Source organism: Orbicella faveolata, unplaced genomic scaffold (genome assembly GCF_042242905.1).
Source record: "Orbicella faveolata isolate gen_17 unplaced genomic scaffold, um_ofav_v1 contig_26, whole genome shotgun sequence".
Classification (NCBI taxonomy): Eukaryota; Metazoa; Cnidaria; class Anthozoa; order Scleractinia; family Merulinidae; genus Orbicella; species Orbicella faveolata.
Genome location: NW_028301554.1, coordinates 2,058,576 through 2,077,457, shown reverse-complemented (window position 1 = coordinate 2,077,457; position 18,882 = coordinate 2,058,576). Strand labels below are relative to the sequence as shown.

Sequence of the window (18,882 nt, the reverse complement as noted above, 5' to 3'; positions counted from 1 at the left end):
CTTATTCTTTGCACGACCCTCACCGTAGACAGACTTGGCGTATTGCCGATATTCAACAAAGAAGACCATGCTTATACAGTAAAAGCCCGCCTGTAAGAACCTATTGGTTTAAGAACCTACTGGCAGAAATTTGCCATTTTAATACCCAAAGATGTAAGAACCTGTTAAGCCAAGCAAGATTAAGCAGGCTCTTCTATGTGAATTACGGAAAAACATTTTCACCAAGGAATGTGAATTTGAGAGGGCAAATTTCTGTTACAAGAAAATACCTGATACAGTTGTGAATAAGTGCTGCATATTCAAGGACCAAACCCAATTTTATTGATTTTTTCTGGTAATTAATAACTATATCTCCCTCATGGAAATTAAGAACCCAAATAAGAAATCCAAAAACCTCGAATGCCAACCTCGAATGCCAAAAAACTACCTCAAAAATACAAGGAACTATTTTGCCAGACTTCAAAAAATGTTGGTTCTTACCCGCGGGTCGTTACTGCAACTCCTCTGCTCCTGTGTTTACTTTCCTCAGCTAATCTTCCGCCCGCCTTTGGATCACTATGACGTCATCATCCATCTGCACAGTCGTCTTCTCCCTCGTAAAACCCAGGCCCTTGATAAAGGGAAACATCCGGCAAAAGAAACCTCGTCTTCATGTCCTTCAGTTTTACTTCCGGTCGTAAACTTTGATCCTGCGCAGTTGTATCTTAAAGAACTTACGGTAAGGAACGATTCGACGAGCAATCTTAAGCTGTTTCTGGCGTAATTTGAGTAATCCTAAGTTACGAAATTTACCCTGCAGAATATGGAGCAAACATTTGCCTTTTTGATCTTAACACCCTGAGAAAAGCCTCTGGAAGTAGTTATATATATATATATATATATATATATATATATATATATATATATATTTATATTTTTTTTTTTTTCTTTTTTTTTTTTTTTTTTTCTGATCCAATGAACGTAATGTCAAATTTTATTTGCAAGGAATATTCGGTAGATAACGGAAGTGAAGTTATACCCACTGCAATCTGACAAATACTCTGTTTCCTTGGTTTCTCTGTTTTGTTTTCTTCCAGGATGCTTTTTCTGACATTGCACTGTTCTTTCACGATGTTTACGGAGGCGATTTGATAGGAATTCTGTGGAAGCCTCAGAGTTTTGTGCCGGCTCCGTTCAAGGTACAGACAGCATTTGGAGTCTTTTATCCTTCAGTCTTAGTATAGATTAATTTCTAGATTCTCCATACCGTGTCCTGTGAAAGGCACGGTGGCTTCACGGTCACTGCGCTCATCTCCGGATCGAGCGGTCCGGGTTCGTGCCCTTGCTGGAGACGCTGCCTTCTGTCCCTGGGCAAGACACTTTACTCTCACGGTGCCTCTCTTCACCCAGGTGTATAAATGGGTACCGGCGAACTTATTGCTGGGGCAACCCTGCGATGTACTAGCATCCCATCCAGGGGGAGTAGAGATACTTCTAGTCGCTTCATGCTTCAGAAACCGGGATAAGCTCCGGCCTGATTGACCACTTGGCTCGTATGCAGGATTGACCTTTTACCTTTACCATACCGTGTCATAACAGATTAAAGTACTCGCGTCATAAATATGAATGACTGTAGCATCAGAGATAAAACTGGTCCTCACTTAAACATCGTTTCCCCAGTTTCTTTGTTTGGGTTCTGTCTGCCTAAACCAACCCGTTTCGTGAAAAACAAGTTGGTAATTTTTATTCCTTTGTTCGCATAAGGGGCGCGTTCCTTTCAATCAAAAATTTCGGAATTTGCGTAATAGGAACTAATGGTACGGAAATATCCGGGGGGAAGTTGCCAGGAAATCCAAAAATTATTGGTCCTCGGGCAATTTCTTCTTCTTAAGTCTCGTCCCTGACAGGAACTCAAAGTTCACATTTTTCGTCTGAGCTGCAGCGAAACTATTTCAATCATTCTCAAAATAGACGCATTTCAATCATGATTCATGCAAAGCCCCGCCTGATGTGAACGCTTTTCCTGATGAAACATTCATTAATTATTAGACCATCTACCCCCTACCTCTCGCGATTTTACCCGCGCGTTCAACGATCGAATAAAAATACAAGAAAAAATGGCTGCGAACAGTCTAATCTTTTATTCGTGATTAGTCTAAACATGTTTATTCCTAATGTCAACGCAGTATGACATGTTCCTTATCTCGAACCAAGATGTCCTAAGGATCTGGACACGAAGTTCCCATGTTCTATGTCAACTTTTCCCCACCCCCCTCAGCTAAAGTCGGAACAATGTCATAACGTGGCATAAAGTAATCTAAAACGTTACCAAGTTGAAGCGGTATGGGGCGGACATAACCCGAGTAAAACAAGTTTCCCAGTCAGTGGAATTCATAGAAAATAGATCTGTAAACGAGTGATTAGAATTTTATATCTACTAACCCTAGAACTTGATGTGTCAAATTCTTTTATTGCCGGTTTTCATGTGACGTGGCCATATTCCAAAATTAAAAATTACCTTTCCATTTTCAGGTTTCAGTTGCATCATATAAAAGACCCTTTAGAAACTTGACATTTTAAAATGTCTTAGCTCGACAGGGTTCTTCGTTTTGTAACTGTAGGCCACATTTGAATTTCCTAGCCAGGCTGTCGCGTAGTTCAAAAGATGAGCTCTCGCTTTAGTTTTTGCAAACTGAACAGTTCTTGCACTAGAAGAATTATTTATTTCAACGTGCCGGAGCTCAAGAGTAATAACGCTTCGTTTCAATAGCGAAACTCAACGACAGATGTTTCTGTTACTTTACGGCCGCCATGTTGGTGCCCCTCCGAGGGGCACCAACATGGCGCCTCCATTATATCATCGATCTGTCATATCCCAGATTCTTGACTTAATTTACTCAATGGTTACGATTTTTGGTTTTGATCACATGACCAGTGAAAACCAGCAATTGCCACTGTTTTGTCTCCTTATCCTTTCTTGTTGATTTGTAATTTGTTCACGTTTTATCAGGTGTTACACGCGCAGTGCAAGATGCCATTAATCAATCCCCAAACGGCTGAAAAGGTTGGTAACTAGATATATAAACAATAGCCTCCATTTGGCGCGAAAATATGCTCGGATATTTGTCCGCCGACATTATTTGTTTCAAGAAGCGCACAGCTGTCCGAGAGCGTAGCTCGAGGAAAACTGTGAGCTTTGAGGAACAGATAATGTCCGCGGACAAATATCCGAGCATATTTTCAAAGTCAAATGGAGGCTATTGTGTTTACATGTATTATCCTTCAAATAGTTTTCGCAACACGCGCAGTTTTGAAAAGTGAGAAATATTCTCAGATATTTCCCTATTTTAGCTGGGGATTATTAGGTCACGTGAGACGTTTAGACTAATCGCGCGTGTGAAAATGTTTGATGGATTATAAGTAATGGTAATCGGACTGAGTGGAGTCCAATTCGGTGATATCTATGTACTTCGTAAATGGACTAAGAACATAAACGGGGATCTCGACGGAAAACTAAAAGGAAAATATCTCACAGCAGGAGAATGGCACCATAGACAGTATTAAATTGACCCTTTTTTAACGTCCGGTCAGCCTTCCAATTTGTTTTATAGTGTAAAAGGTGAAGGTGATATACTTCTCATGGGATAAAATTTAACTTTTTTAGAAGTTAACTATGAAAATAGATTGTTTAAAATAGATTGTTTTTCAAAATTCCACGAACTCTCCTTCACTTTTGTAAGAAACCCCAACCCTCACCCCCACCCCCACCCCGAACACCCCACCCCCACCTATAAAAACGCAGCAAAAGTGAATGATCCCAAAGGGTAATCAAAACTCCAACCAAAATATGCAGCCGAAGCAAAGCGCGGGGAAACATGAAGTCAACGCCAAGCGCGGGAAAACATGCCAGCGTTGCCAAGCAACAAAAAGCATACAAACGCTGGGAAGCGCGGGAAAAGTTGCAAACGTTGCTAAACGGGAAAAAGCATGGAAACATTGCCCATTGCGAGAAAATATGGAACTGATGATAAGGACGGGAAAACGCACGGAGGTAAAGTCCCAATTGGTTTCCCCTTTGCTCCTGATTGGTTGAAAACTCAATATGTTTGCTCAGGTTGGTAAGATTACGATGTAGCTTTCGAATGCTTTTGACAATCAATCGAAAAACCGTTTTATTGAGATATTCTCGAGTAACGTTTTCATAGTAAAGCAACTGTTTAGTTGTGGTGATAACTTTTGATGCTGTTGTTGTTTTGGTTGTTGCTGTCGTTGTTGTTGTTGTTGTTTTAAGTCGTTTTTTGTATTCAGTCCAAACAGGGCCAGACCTGGGTCATCCCGAACATATCAGCCATCTTGTCTGATTTTCAGACCATCGGAGAGGGACTGGTGAAGAAGATCGAAGTGTTGAATGCGTGAAAAGAGAGAGGACAAGCGTGACATGTAAAAGTGAAATAATAAAGCTCTGATGAAATCAAAAACACCTTTATTAAAGGAATCGAATACCTATAATTACACTTCCATCTATTTGATTGAAATGAAAGCAGATAACCATATATATTTAGAGTCTCCTCCGCAACTGTTTTTTAGGATGTAACGGTTAAGCGTTGCGTGACATCCCAAAAAGACGGCTGCGGAGGAGACTATGTATTTTAAGTTATCGCAACGAATTAATTGTCTAGTACGCCTAGTACTTAAACATTTTAGGCTTTTTAATCTGTTCCTAGTACTCAGTGTCAGCTTGTTTAAAAAATGACCAGAACTGTTCTGGTCTCCTTCAAAGCCGTTATTAAGTTGGTCACGCAATGCTCCACCCAAGTAACGGTCCGGAGTACGTCATATCAAAAAGGCGACATTACTGGCACTTGGGATGACGATAAGACACGACTTTTGATTGGCGTACAGGGAACATTTTGGCGTCACATACTCAGGAATATTTGAGCGAAGCTGTCATTGGCTAAGACGCAAACGAACGTGGTTCAGGTTGAAGCAGCTGTTATTGGGAAGAACCTTTGCGTGACCTAAAAATATCAGCTATCAAGAAGACTAGAATTGTCAGAAAGTGAAATGTTTTGGGTGAACTTGGATGATACCTAACAACCCACTTTCGAACCACAGAAGGGTTTGACTTGCTTATATTAAGCGTGTGATGACACTTGTGTTTTACACGCGTATTCAGATTACTCTAAAATTCTGCTTATTATTCCCCACGGTTTCCCCACCCCCCTCCCACTTAAAGATCCATCTATGTATAAAACCTATTTCAGTTGTAACATACTATAAGCCCTTGTCTACTTTTTCTTGTTTCATTGATATAATCACTCATATAATAACGGGTCGTGAGTTCGAATTCTGAGTACAATGAAAGCTAACTGAATGATTTACTGTACTGAAAACGCTGATTGCTTTGTCAAGAACTTAAAAAAAAATACTTTGAAGGAAGCTTTTCAAATTTTGGTTGCAATGCATAGAAAATGCCTTTCTCAGAAAATTTCACGAAAATAAAATTAACATATTTTACACTTGGTTTGTCAGGACATTGCTTGCTTGTGTCTGCCAGGAGCCCTCCATTGCTGAGGTCATCACTTCCTGAAACAAAAACAAAGATAGAGAAAAAACAAGTTATAAATCATTTTTGCATTACACCAATTCCCTTTCAGAGCTGTAGATTAACGCAGTTTGGCCCCAGTTCCCCGTGCAGGTTACCTTGTAGTCCATTGCCGGCTAGAGTGAAATTTTTGTACTTACTTTTATTTCCAAAGTCAAATGTCACGTTTGCAAGAAGGTTTTCAGGTCATTGCTTGCTTGATCTCTGTCTGGGGCCCTCCATTGCTGAGGTCATCACTTCCTGAAACGAAAACAAAGATAGAAACAAACCAAGATATAAATCATTATTTCTTCTAAGCTAATTTGCTTTTATTTATGCTTGACATTAACACAGTTTGGCCCCAGTTCCCCCTGCAAGTTACATTGTAGTGCATTTCCACGCCAAAGTGAAAGTTTGTACTTACTTTTATTTCCAAAGTCAATTGTCACGTTATCTCCAATCAGCATAAACGGCGCCCACTCGGAAACCTTGGCAAATCCGTTATCTCTCATCCACTTCATGGCCTGGTGAAGAGATTCACTGGCACTCACCCCACGAAAAAGATGCTCGTAGAAACGACTCATCAACTGCTCAGTCGCCTTGTCTTCTAGAGCCCACAGTGCCACCAACACTGAGCGCGCACCGGATCCTAAGAACGCTCGAGCCATTCCAACAACTCCTTCGACTTTAATCTGTCCACGGGCACTGTGACAACAGCTTAGTACAACAAGTTTGGCTCGTAGCTGAACTTGCGAAATGTCACCCACCGTCAATAGGCAGTCGGTTTCACGTGGAAGTCGACTACCAGTTCTAACAGGCACAAGAATAATCTCTCCTTTCTCCGCATTACCATGTGCAGCAAAGTGTATCAGGCTCACTGAATTTATTCTTTGAAGTACCGCCTGCTTAGTTGCTTGCTGTCCTATCAAAGGCTGAACACCCAGGAGTCGTCCAACCATCTCTGCTTCCTTTCTTGCAAAGGGCAATGGTGAGATGGTTTTTCGGCAACCCTTCCAAAGCACTTCACCAACGTCAGGATCACCCACTATCAGAGCTCCAGTCTGACTGTGATAGTCGGCAGGACTGTCTTGAATGCATTTGAGAGTCGTCAACGAAGGAGCAATGCGAATCCTGAAAGTCTCTGATAAGTACTTCCCACTGTCATCAAGTAAAGCTGGAAATGGAACACGGTACAGGTGGCGATCAGGAACAATGATGATCTCGGACCCCTTGAGTAAGTCGGCCACAGGAGCGATGATCATTTTGTAGAACAAAGTTAGATTTGGTCTGGGATCAACTTCACGTCCCTGTTGTCGTAAGACGGCGAGGTTGTCTTCCTCAGAGGAATCTGGTGTTTCTTCAATGCCATTAAAAGATCGATCTTCGCAAAGCTCCGGGGGTAAAATACCAAAGCTGCGGAAGCTTTCAGCCACGTTATTAAAAAAGGTATCCAAATTTTTAGCTTTTTTAGTGCGCAGTGTCTTTTTCTCTACTTTGCTTTCTCGGAAGTCAACGACTCCATTTGCTTTCAGAATCCACAATAATACATTTTGATTATCATATGAAATGTACAGACAGTTAGAGTCGCTTTCTAGGTTGGCGACATTTTCAATGCCAGTCCATGATTGCGGGTCAGCTGAGATTTGCCGTTCAACAGAGTACTGAGCTGCCATCAAGTCGGATAGGGCCCTAGCCCTTCCGAGCTCTTCAACATAAAGAGCGTTATTAGGATTCCCAACGGCACAAAACAATGTACTGAGTCTTTTGTAGGGAGAGTTGTACTGATCTGAATAAAGTACCTTGAAATCATCATTGTCTTTGAGAAAGCCTCGGCATTCTTCGCATTTTTGAATACTTTGAAACAAATAAGGAAACGCTTCCTGTTTCTTGTCCTGTGGTATTTTTGCATTTGCCATGTTTTCATAGCAGAAAACCTCCGCTTTAAAGTCTTGAACTCCCTCCTTAACTATTGAAAGTGCCTTCTCGAGGTATTCTTCAGCCATGACATATTCATCGCGAAGTATAAACAGATTTCCTAAGTTATAGTACATACTTGCTTCTCCTCTTCTGTTACCAATTTCAACCAAGATAGAAAGTGATTTCTCAAAATATTCTTTGGCCTTGACATGGTTACGCAGATCTTCAAACAGACTTCCTAGCGAACTGTAACATAATGCTTCGCATACTCTGTCACCAGTTTCAGTTGCAAACAGAAGTGCTTCCTCGAAATATTTGTTAGCGTCAGCATATTTTATACCGAGATATAGTAACTCGCGTCCTAAGCATAGCCGAGAATGTGCTTCTCTGCTTCTGTCACCAATTTCAGTTGCGATGGCGAGTGATTTCTGACAATACTCGTTTGCTTTAACATAGTCACCAAGAGATGAAAACACACTTCCTAGGTTTCCATAACATGATCCTTCTACCTTTCTGTCACCAATTTCAATTGTGATCGCAAGTGCTTTCTCGAGATATTCTTTTGCGTTGGCATAGTCATCAAGAGACGTAAACACTGTTCCTAGGTTTACATAACATGATCCTTCTACCTTCCTGTCACCAATTTTAATTGCGATCGCAAGTGCTTTCTCGAGATATTCTTTTGCGTTGGCATAGTCAGCAAGAGACGTAAACACTGTTCCTAGGTTTACATAACATGATCCTTCTACCTTCCTGTCACCAATTTCAATTGCGATCGCAAGTGCTTTCTCGAGATATTCTTTTGCGTTGGCATAGTCAGCAAGAGACGTAAACACTGTTCCTAGGTTTACATAACATGATCCTTCTACCTTCCTGTCACCAATTTCAATTGCGATCGCAAGTGCTTTCTCGAGATATTCTTTTGCGTTGGCATAGTCAGCAAGAGACGTAAACACTGTTCCTAGGTTTGCATAATATGATCCTTCTCCTTGTCTGTCACCAATTTCAATTGCAATCGCAAGTGCTTTCTCAAAATATTCTTTTGCGTTGGCATAGTCAGCAAGAGACATAAACACTTTTCCTAGGTTTGCATAACGTGATCCTTCTCCTTGTCTGTCACCAATTTCAATTGCGATCGCAAGTGCTTTTCCGAGATATTCTTTTGCGTTGGCATAGTCAGCAAGAGACTGAAACACTGTTCCTAAGTTTTTATAACGTGATCCTTCTCCTTGTCTGTCACCAATTTCAATTGCGATCGCAAGTGCTTTTTCGAGATATTCTTTTGCGTTGGCATAGTCAGCAAGAGACATAAACACTGTTCCTAGGTTTGCATAAGATGATCCTTCTCCTTTTCTGTTACCAATTTCAATTGCGATCGCAAGTGCTTTTTCGAGATATTCTTTTGCGTTGGCATAATCAGCAAGAGACTGAAACACTGATCCTAGGTTTGCATAAGATGATCCTTCTCCTTCTCTGTTACCAATTTCAATTGCGATCGCGAGTGATTTCTGATAATACTCTTTTGCTTTGGCATAGTCAGCAAGAGACATAAACACTCCTCCTAGGTTTCCATAACATGATCCTTCATTCTCTCTGTCACCAATTTCAATTGCGATCGCAAGTGCTTTCTCGAGATATTCTTTTGCGTCGGCATAGTCAGCAAGAGATATAAACACTGTTCCTAGGTTTCCATAAGATGATCCTTCTACCTTCCTGGCACCAATTTCAATTGCGATCGCAAGTGCTTTCTCGAAATATTCTTTTGCGTTGGCATAGTCAGCAAGAGACATAAACACTCTTCCTAGGTTTACATAACGTATTGCTGCTCCTTGTCTGTCACCAATTTCAATTGCGATTGCAAGTGCTTTCTGGAGATATTCTTTTGCGTTGGCATAGTCAGCAAGATTCATAAACACAACTCCTAGGATTCCATAACATATTGCTCCTCCTTCTCTGTCACCAGTTTCAACTGCGATCGCAAGTGCTTTCTCGATATATTCTTTTGCTTTGCCAAATTCACTACGAGAGTAAAGCATAATTCCTAGCCCTGCACAAGCGTGTTCTTCCTCTTTGCTGTTTCCTGTTTTGTTCATGATACTGATCGCTCTCTCATAAAGTTCTTTTGCCTCAACATACTTATTTTGAGCCTTATATATTGCTGCCAGCTTTATACAAAGTTTCCCTGCATTGACTGTTTCACCTCTCTCACGTTCAATGCTGAGAAGCTTCCTGCCGTATGTTATTACATTTGTGTAATCACGGATAAGAAGGTACGCCGCGAACATTACTTTATAGATTGCCTGGCAAAGAAATTTCCCAAACTGCTCTTCTTTCTCCAGTGCTTTATTATTTAGTAAAAACAAGCTTTCTCTGCATAAATCGATTGCTTTTTTAGCACGACCGGTCATGTAAAGGAATGTGGCAACAACGACGCCAATATAGATTCCTTGTATAATTTCTTCAATGTCGTTCATGACGCCCTCTTCTGTAAGTCTTGTAAAAAAAAAATTCTCTTATCAGAATAAAACAAAACGTATCTATTTCGAGGATATATTGTCATAAATACGAATAATATAAAAAATTTGGTTCCCCGTGCTTGTTAGTGAGCTATAGCCATTTTTCAACTGAGAGAGCTCTATATCAAGGCAAATCCGTCATGTTTTCAATATGCGCGTGCACGAGCGCGCGCTAATGACGCCATAAATTATCCGCAGTAAGGATGCGCAATGCAAATGTGAGGAATGACCTTAACATCACTGAAAGCTGATTTACAAGTTTGCAAATACTTAGCACAATCGCGTTACATTTGGACTAACATAAGCGACGATTCATGATTCATGGTAGTACGTCGATTTGAAGCGGAGTCACCTACAAAATCACTGCACGAGTTGAAATAGTTCAAATAGCTGATTAAATAAAAAGATCGTCCTTAGGGCAGACATGTTTACGTAAATATTAGCCATGATAACAGACATATTACCCGCTGCTTGCCTTTCTGATTTGCCAGAAGTTAAAATAATACCGAGCCGAGCGACATAGAAGTGACATGAAAGAGTTTCTTAAAGCGGGCGAAAACTCTTTCCATTAGTAATCTGAATCTAGCTGCAAATATAAGTCTGAAGCGAGCGACAGAAATAACTCTGAATATTGAGCGAAAATTAAACAACTCCCAACGAAAAGCAACAAGGTTAAATTGTTTCTCCGGCGACAAAACTGTTTTGAACTCAGCGCAAAAAATAACTCGATCTGTTCTAAGCGACAATTGCAAAAATAATGAGCAACAAAACAATTCTGAGGCCAGCGACAAATATAATTGGAAACTCACTGGCTAAAACAATTATTGCATTATTATGAAATGAACGGCTAATAAAATTCTGAATAAAGCAAAATCCATTTAGTTTGATTGCGAGGAAAACCTGTGTAATTTGTAATCTGGATGTAGAGCTATTAAACTGCTTCAAGTTTTTGAGGCGCAAAAAAAAAGGACCAGGCAGTAAAATCTGGAAGCACTTGTTTATCACTGAATTAAATTTAACCATAAAATGGAAACAATATATTGAAATTCTCCTTGAACTTTGCAACTAAAATATAACTAGATTTATATTAGTTCAATTTGAGTTAAATGTTAAATAGAAGGCCTGGAAGAGGTTTAAATTATAGCAAAGAATTGATTAAAATTTGAACTGTCAGCTAAGAAATGACGCGATTTTAAATCGATAGCTCAGATTTGTGACCTGTCAAATTCACTGATCGTTGAGAAATGGGCTGGAAAAAAAAATTCACCGAAAAAATGACTAATAACTGAAATTCCAGCACTTTCATCCAGACCTTCTAAATACAGATGAAGAAAATACAATGTCAGTTGTACTTACCACGTCAACGTAGAAACGAAATACTGAAGCTGATTCAAAATCTCGTATTCCTTGCATGGAGTAAATTACACTCAGTCAAGTTCATTTTATTCTGTTCGCTTTAGAAACTGAAAAGACCGGAAATCCGTGAATGTCAACGTCAGCCGTTCATCTGAGAAGTTCGAAAATGACATTTTCTAGGTGGATTTCTTTTTGTTTTCTACAAGAAGAATGAACAACAATGTGTTTCACTTTCCCAAGGACAATGAAGTTTTAAAAAACCCACCTTTATAGCATATTTTATAGAACTTATTTTGTCGGGATTAGAAAACACAACTTTCCATGCCTCTTAATAAATTGAAGGCGCTGGTTGTGAATTTTTAGCGCCGGACTGTTGTACAGAGTAAGCAAACATGTTTAGCCCAGTCTCAGTCAGTTTCAAATCAAGCTGAACAAGTTTTCACCTCTCTTTAGAAAAAAGCAACGATAAAATTAAAATAATATGGTCCATACGATGGGGCTGAAGTCAAAAGCGAAATTTGCAATTGTCACGAGCAATATTTTGGGCGAATATACGTCAAAAAAAAGATGAAAGCATTTGGAATAGTGTTGTTAAAAAAAAACAGCTATGCAAAATGATGGCGAGAGTATTTTTAGAAATCTACGGTGGCAAGGAGTGAGAAGGCGGTTTCAGAAGATTTTAAATTTCGTTACTGCCACAAAATTACTAAATTAGAAAGAGAAAAAATACTAGATGATACAATGATGTTAGTAACAACACCGAGAGAACACCAAGAAGGTTGAAAACTAAAGGCCTCCCAGAGGAGTTACATGTTGCCCTAATTATTGGAAAATTTTATATTTTCTTCCTAGTTCGCCATTAATAAACTCTTTTGTTCTAGGCAATGTTTTACAAAATCATGGTGATTGAAAGAACATGTGTAAATAAGACTTAAAAACGTGTTTCCAAGCTAATAAATGAAAAATGATTTATACATGTATGTAAACCACGTTTGTTATTGATTTTATCAATGAATGACATTTTCCTAGCCCAGAGTAAATTAATATTGTGATCTAAATCTTATCATCTTATCATTGTATGTGGGTCTTTTATTTCGTTATCTCTTTACTTTTGTCATACTTTTTGATATTTAGTGACAGGTCCACGTTGCCTATTTTTACCTGTATTGTTAAACAACGGATGTATGTATGTTCAGCCTTTCATTTCAAGAGGGAATGTTGAAGACTATTTTGGCGCATTTAAAAATGTTTAATTTTAATAACGACGTTATTAGTATGTTTCTTCTAAAATTAACAAAGGAGTATATATAATAATATGTATATCGAAATGTTGTTTGATTGTTCACTTTCGTGGGAAAATCAATGACTCCTATCACGTGACATTCCAAGGAAGCAGATTGTGATATCCTACAAGGGAACCGAGAACAATGATTATTACAGAGTGTTACAAAGGTTCTAATGAGAGTAAAACAATTTATTTGGATTTTTGTACGTTCGAATTACAACAATGAGACAGGCTTACACAAAAGTTGGAATTTTCATAAATACATTCTCATCTTTGGATTAAGAAAAAAAATTGCAAGATCAGCTAAGGCTGGCGTGTTTCAGTGAAATGTTTTGGTTTCGAAGCATTATTATTGCGCCTTTGTTTAGCCAGCGTATGGTTTTAGTGGAGGGATAGGGGGAGGGGGTGGGGCAGTGTTGGGTGGGTGGGGGAGAGTACCAGTGAGGGAGAAAAAGATGAAATGGATGAAAAAACAGAATGAGTGGCCGATAATGAAATTGAAAATACTGTTCTTAGGTTTTCCTGCCTACACCTGTAATACACCGCATCGCCCTCTGTCATATTTCTTGCGACTACTGTACATAGCACAAAACAAAAAGTGTGCACTTTCTCATAGACAATGACAGCTTTTATTTTCACGGGGTTTAGAATCAGCGACATCGTCCAAAGATGGCTGTTAAAATTTTCCTGATTACGTTTTCAGGTGCGCTTTTTCTGTGAATCACATTCGAAAACTGAGAAAAGCACAGAGCTTCGGGTGGGAAAATGATATTAAAGAAATGAAATAAAACACGAGTAACAACGGAAAGCGAATGTTATCGGCTGTCATTATTTTTGCAGTATTGCTAGCCTTTGTGTCACGACAAGCTAATGTAATAGCGGAGCTCCGGCGGCCCGAAGGGCCGCCAAGCGGAGCCCCATACTCATATAGCAAAGAAAAGGAAACCAATGAGTTGATTTTCTCATGGTTATCATGGCTAGCGGTATCGCTCGTGGGCGCGTACGCGTGACGGCGACGGCGACGGAGTCGCGCAAAATGGCGGCCATACTCCAAATAATAGGTTGACAGAGACATGCAGCCTTGGTTTAGCGTGGTTTACCCTGGTTTACCTTGGTTTACCGTGTACTTCTTTGATATTGGACATCCATGTTATGATCAATTGACACCTGTCAAAACAAGGTATCCGCTGACCAGTATCACGTGACCATATCGCGAGCTAAAGTTTACAGCTCATCAAGGTCGCATGTTTTTTTTGAAGTTGACCGCTGACCAAGTGCTGGTTTTTGATTGGATCGCGGGCTCATGTCAGGTTAACTTGATGAAAACAGGGCAGGATTTTTCGGAAGCCGGTTAACGCTAACTCAGGACTAAAAGTTAACCGAATTATAACTTTTTCTTCTATACAATTTTTTTTTGCTGATTTGTTTTGTGGATTGATTATTAAAACTCAAAGCAGAAGGCCAAACAATATACAGAAAACCTCACGGCAAAGTTACAAAACTCAAATCAAAATTCTACCTTTTCCTGGGTTAGCTTAATTGGGCTCTGAACAACCCGGCCCAGGAGCTACGCTTTTAGGCTGGCCTAAATCTATATATCAATAGAATAATCAAAACGATGACTTTAAGTGGATGAGTTTTGGCAGGTTAACTTTCATGAACTTTTAATGACATACACGAAAATAATGAAAATATGTCAAAGCCACGCCAAGATATAAGGAATTAGGCATTACGAGACAGAAAACACTTAGGTTGGCTGAAAAGTTATGTTGAACGAAGAAAATTATATATTGGTTATGCAGCTTATTTCAATTTAGGACAGAGAACTCGTTGTAATCTCTTCACTGTAAACTTACGATAACAGGAGAATGTTTGTTTACAATACTTGCCTCGTTAGCATTAGGGTTTCAGTTTCTGAACGTGCAAAAGTTCTGAAGATAAAGACATGGCGCGATGAACTGTGCCAAGGAATTAGAAACCGAACTATGAAATGCTTGTAAATGCGCGAAATTTTACAAAGAGCTCATTGGCGTTACTTTTGCCGCCCAAAAACTTTACATAAGACAGTACCTCCTTCAATACAACACTCAAAAGAACAAAGAATTACAACAATTACTAAGGTATAAAACCTCTCAATATTTGGAGGCTTTTTATATCTGGCATGAGGCCTTCACTAGCGAAGTCGTTACCAATGATCGCTCTAAAAGCCTGCAAATCTCAGACGAAAAAAAAACCCGGCATTAATAAACCCACACCGGATACAAAGTCATGGTCTTATTATATTTAGATTTAACTCTTTCTAAGAAAGATAAAACTTTTTCCGATTATAAACCTTCTATTGGAGAGCATGGTTGTATTTTATGTTTTTTAGTACTCTCAAGGACTTCGAAGCGTGATGTTCATTGGTTAAAAGTCACGTTGAACTTGGCTTCATATCATTAATTTTAGAGAAACTTTTTATAGAACCTTGAACGCAACTTCAATTTTCAGAGGCCATATCCATTTTAAGTATAAACCGAAACACTAATTTTTAAATGCAAAATTCTTCGCAAGTATAACCTCTCCCCTCCTCTTACTGTTAAGCCCTCCCCCCCAAAAAGAAGCCCGCCATTAAAGCCCTTTGCACAAAGTAATATTACCCGGGGTTATTCTCAGAATTTCACGGTATGCGAAACCAATTTAAGTTACTTTCATGATTTATTCTGGTTTACCTCTTGAGAACACTTATAAAATGTTAAAAACGCTTGCCTATGATTGTACTTTCCACACTTCCTATGTTCCCGGCAAATACTTTCCTTTATGAAAGTGAAATGCATGGTTTCGGCTTCTTTTTCTGTGAGTGTAGATTTATGCGAAATCATGCGAAAAAAATTGATAATCTGATAAATAAGAGGCGCCGACATTGCTGGTTCTTCCCAGTTCCTTAGCATCTCTAGCATTAGAGCAACTTTACTGAAACAAATTCCGTACTTTTCTTTCCTGGTGACCCTGTTGGTTTTCGATTCATCCCAAAACGTACTAACTTGTGGAAACTTTGTTACCATGCTTCGTCCACGGGAGTTGATATGTGCTCAGAAATATTTGTTTGGTTTTCCCTGGTATTCTTAAAATTATTTGGCAAATTAAGGCAACACGCTTGCTTTAAGATGCTTTAAGCTAAGAACACGTTCAGAATTGAGAAGAGACTAAGCCTGTAAGGAGAGCTTAAGTTCTTCTGTTTTCTCTATGATGACTTCCTCCATAAGCCCTATATTCGCTATAACAACGAACAAAACAAGTTAGTATGGGTAATCAAATGGCGGCTAGTCAACTAGGAAATAATTTCACGCGCGTTCTGGCATAATTCTAATAATTTTCCAAATTATGCTTACAACCCTGGGTTTTTGACTTTTTTAACGTATCGAGTAATTTCGCGCCAAATGTTGGCATGGCAATTTTGTAATGTTACATGTACATTGTAAATAGACAAATTATAATTACCACTTCTGTGATTTGGATTAGTTAGCCGTAATTGCAACTACAGGACTTGTAACACTGAGTTGTAATGCGCATTATCCATATTGAATTTTCGCACTATAAATTCTTAATTATTATCTCAATTATTGAAATATGGAGGTAGACCTCACGCCTACGAAATTCAGTAAGATTTGATCAATTACATTTTTCCCATTTCCTTATTGTTGTGGATAACAAAGAAATCAGACTATTTGTTTTTAAACTTTCAAGATAAGTACACTAGACAAAAGGAATTTTACTTTACACCATGGCGAATTTCACTTTGTAAAGTGAATCCACGAAACACTCGGCAAGGGACTTTCCCAATACTGTCATATTTTGTCACGCAAGCAGCATCTGCTACCACGGAGTTGCGGATTTTCCAGCCTCGACCGAGAAAACAGACCTTTACACTGAAGCTATCGAAATGTGGAGACACTTAATAAGTATTACACGATACAATTGAAGTTTAACTTGTTATCAAGATGCATATACACCGAGCAAATAAAATTGTACTTCATACTATGACGAAATCCTCTCTGGAAAGTGAAACCTCGAAAGTGTCGCTGGGGAATTTCCCAACGCTTTGTGTCACCATATTTTGTCACGCAAGTAACATCTGTTATAACTGGTTTTGGAGATTTTCCGGTCTCGTCTTGGAAAACAAACCTTTACAGTATTCTGGAGCCTTTTCATTATTTTTTTCTTAGGAAACGAATTTTATTTTGACACAGAAAATACATTCCACGTACAGTTTACACCCTGTAATGCCAAGACATCTTTCTCTTTTGTGCAAAGTTCACATTTTTCATTCGCAATTTTTATGCTTTTTGAAGGTTGTTGTTTTTTTTCCCGAGCTATTTTTGCATCTGCGTAAGTAAACAAACTGCAATAAACAAACTAAATGTTAGAACGAAAACCATCAACTTATGTTTCCAAGTTCGCAATGATGGTGAAAAAGTTCCAGGGACGGATCCTAGATTTTTCTTAGGAGGGGCTGCACCACTAAGGAATGGGGTAACTGACTGGTCAAGTAAACAGATTGCAAATTTTTTTTGGCAGAATACCAGTTGTATTAGAAAGCAGCAGGTCATCTCAGGGGAGCGGGGTTGCGCACCCCTGCACCCTCCCCCTAGATCGGCCCTTAAGTTCTTAGTTCAGGGTTAGTTTCCCACTATATTTCTACGCGATCGCTTACTTCGATGTCAACGTCCGCTAAGTTCCTACGTCCTACAATATGCAAGTCCTTGACAGGTTCTAGTAATTCTCGGACGAAAGTACTGGGTCGAGTTCGCGGACGCCATCTTGAAGGAATCTTGGTTCATCCTAAGCAAACTCAAAGATGAGCCAAAAACAAACTCCAAGTGACTTTCTGAAGCAAATTATAGGCCGCCCTGTGGTGGTGAAGCTTAACAACGGCGTTGATTATCGAGGTAAACAGCTTTTTTTAGGCATGTGCATGCAAACCAGCTGAGAATTGATCCATTCATAAGTTGCTGTTTTCGTTTGACTGTTCATTCTATTTGTTATCAGCTGCAAACGTAAGCTTAAACAATAGGAAAGCGTTGTTACAAGTCTGAAAAAGAAAGGCCGTTCAACATTCTCCTTAAGTTGTCTGCAATATCTTTCTAAGTTTTGTTGATATGAAAATAATCTTTAATCTTTAATCATTAATTTTCACTAGAGAAACTAACCAAGACACAAGACAACCACCCAACATTTACTTGGGAAAGGAAGTTTATTTCCAGTACAAGAAACAAATACAAAAAAAACTAAACCGGAAATAAAACTTCAGCCCACCAACGAGGAACCCCAAATAAAAGAGGATGGTGGTCTTGTAATAAAACTATACGACCTAGGCATTCTGCAAAAGACGAATCTTCATCTGCTCGGCTACTTGAACCTTAGCTGGCAAAGAAATTTCTAAATAAGTCTTGTACGCATCGGATGCCCAATCGCCAAAAATTTGGATTAGTTCACCTGGAACCCCACAATGAAACGCAAATGAGGCGGCCCCCCTTCGAAAACTGTGTCCACGATATAAGTGCGGAAAAGAAAGCCCTACAAGGGCCAACTTAGCCCTCAAAAATTGACTAAATTCACTCTTGTGCATGGAAACGAAATTACTCCTACGTGAGGAACAAGTGAACGCAGGAGCCGAAGGAGGAGCAGGATAGAAACTAATCATGCGTAAGTACGTGGCCACAGGGCAAATAGGATTATTCTCTAATCGTACCAAAGGTAACATCAATCTACGTTCCCCAAACTGAATTGTTTTGGACCATTTAAATAACACTAACAAACCGGCCCGGCACTCAAAAATATCTCCTCGACAAAGGTGCTGAACCTTGTCAAAATGATATGCTGCTTGGGGAAGAATGTTTGAAACCCGAACAAAGAGGAAAAGGTAAAAAGAAAGGCACACATAAACGTAACCTCTTTGCCGTCGCCAAGGTCAGTAACTGAAACCAATTGGGACAAAATATCTGGTGTAATGGGGGGTGCCCGATTAGGGGTATGCTTAACAGTATGCTGAATACTTTTCAAAGTCAAACAAACCTTGTACGACTGAAGGAACGGGAAATCAAACCCCACTATTAAATGTAAGAGTTTAACCCCACTTAAATAGTCACGAATAGACTGCAGAGGAAGGGATTGACTAAGAAATTGACAATACAATGCAATAACATGAGCAGTAGCAGGAACTGGTTTAAAATCAAAATATAAACAAAATGCTAAATAACTTTTCC

General features: G+C 39.3%; 2 protein-coding genes across 2 annotated transcripts in view; one reads left to right on the top strand and one right to left on the bottom strand.

Moving 5' to 3' along the window:
• The window catches only part of LOC149107586 (nucleolar protein 6-like), a 29,882-nt gene extending 25,394 nt beyond the window's left edge, over nt 1–4,488 (top strand). Inside the window, exons 23-26 of the mRNA XM_089295329.1 lie at nt 530–718; nt 1,077–1,178; nt 2,990–3,043; nt 4,288–4,488. Of these exons, the coding sequence (XP_089151455.1) occupies nt 530–718; nt 1,077–1,178; nt 2,990–3,043; nt 4,288–4,395 (453 nt within the window). The 3' untranslated portion in view covers nt 4,396–4,488. The remainder of the gene's footprint in view (nt 1–529; nt 719–1,076; nt 1,179–2,989; nt 3,044–4,287) is intronic.
• Nucleotides 4,489–5,173: 685 nt separating this feature from the next.
• Nucleotides 5,174–7,600, bottom strand: LOC149107585 (tetratricopeptide repeat protein 28-like). Its single transcript, XM_089295331.1, has 3 exons — nt 5,988–7,600; nt 5,725–5,824; nt 5,174–5,565 (listed from the first exon to the last, which is right to left on the bottom strand). Exons 1-2 carry the CDS (start codon nt 7,564–7,566, stop codon nt 5,766–5,768), a joined length of 1,638 nt encoding a protein of 545 aa, XP_089151457.1. The 5' UTR covers nt 7,567–7,600; the 3' UTR covers nt 5,174–5,565; nt 5,725–5,765.
• Between the last annotated feature and the right edge of the window lie 11,282 nt (nt 7,601–18,882).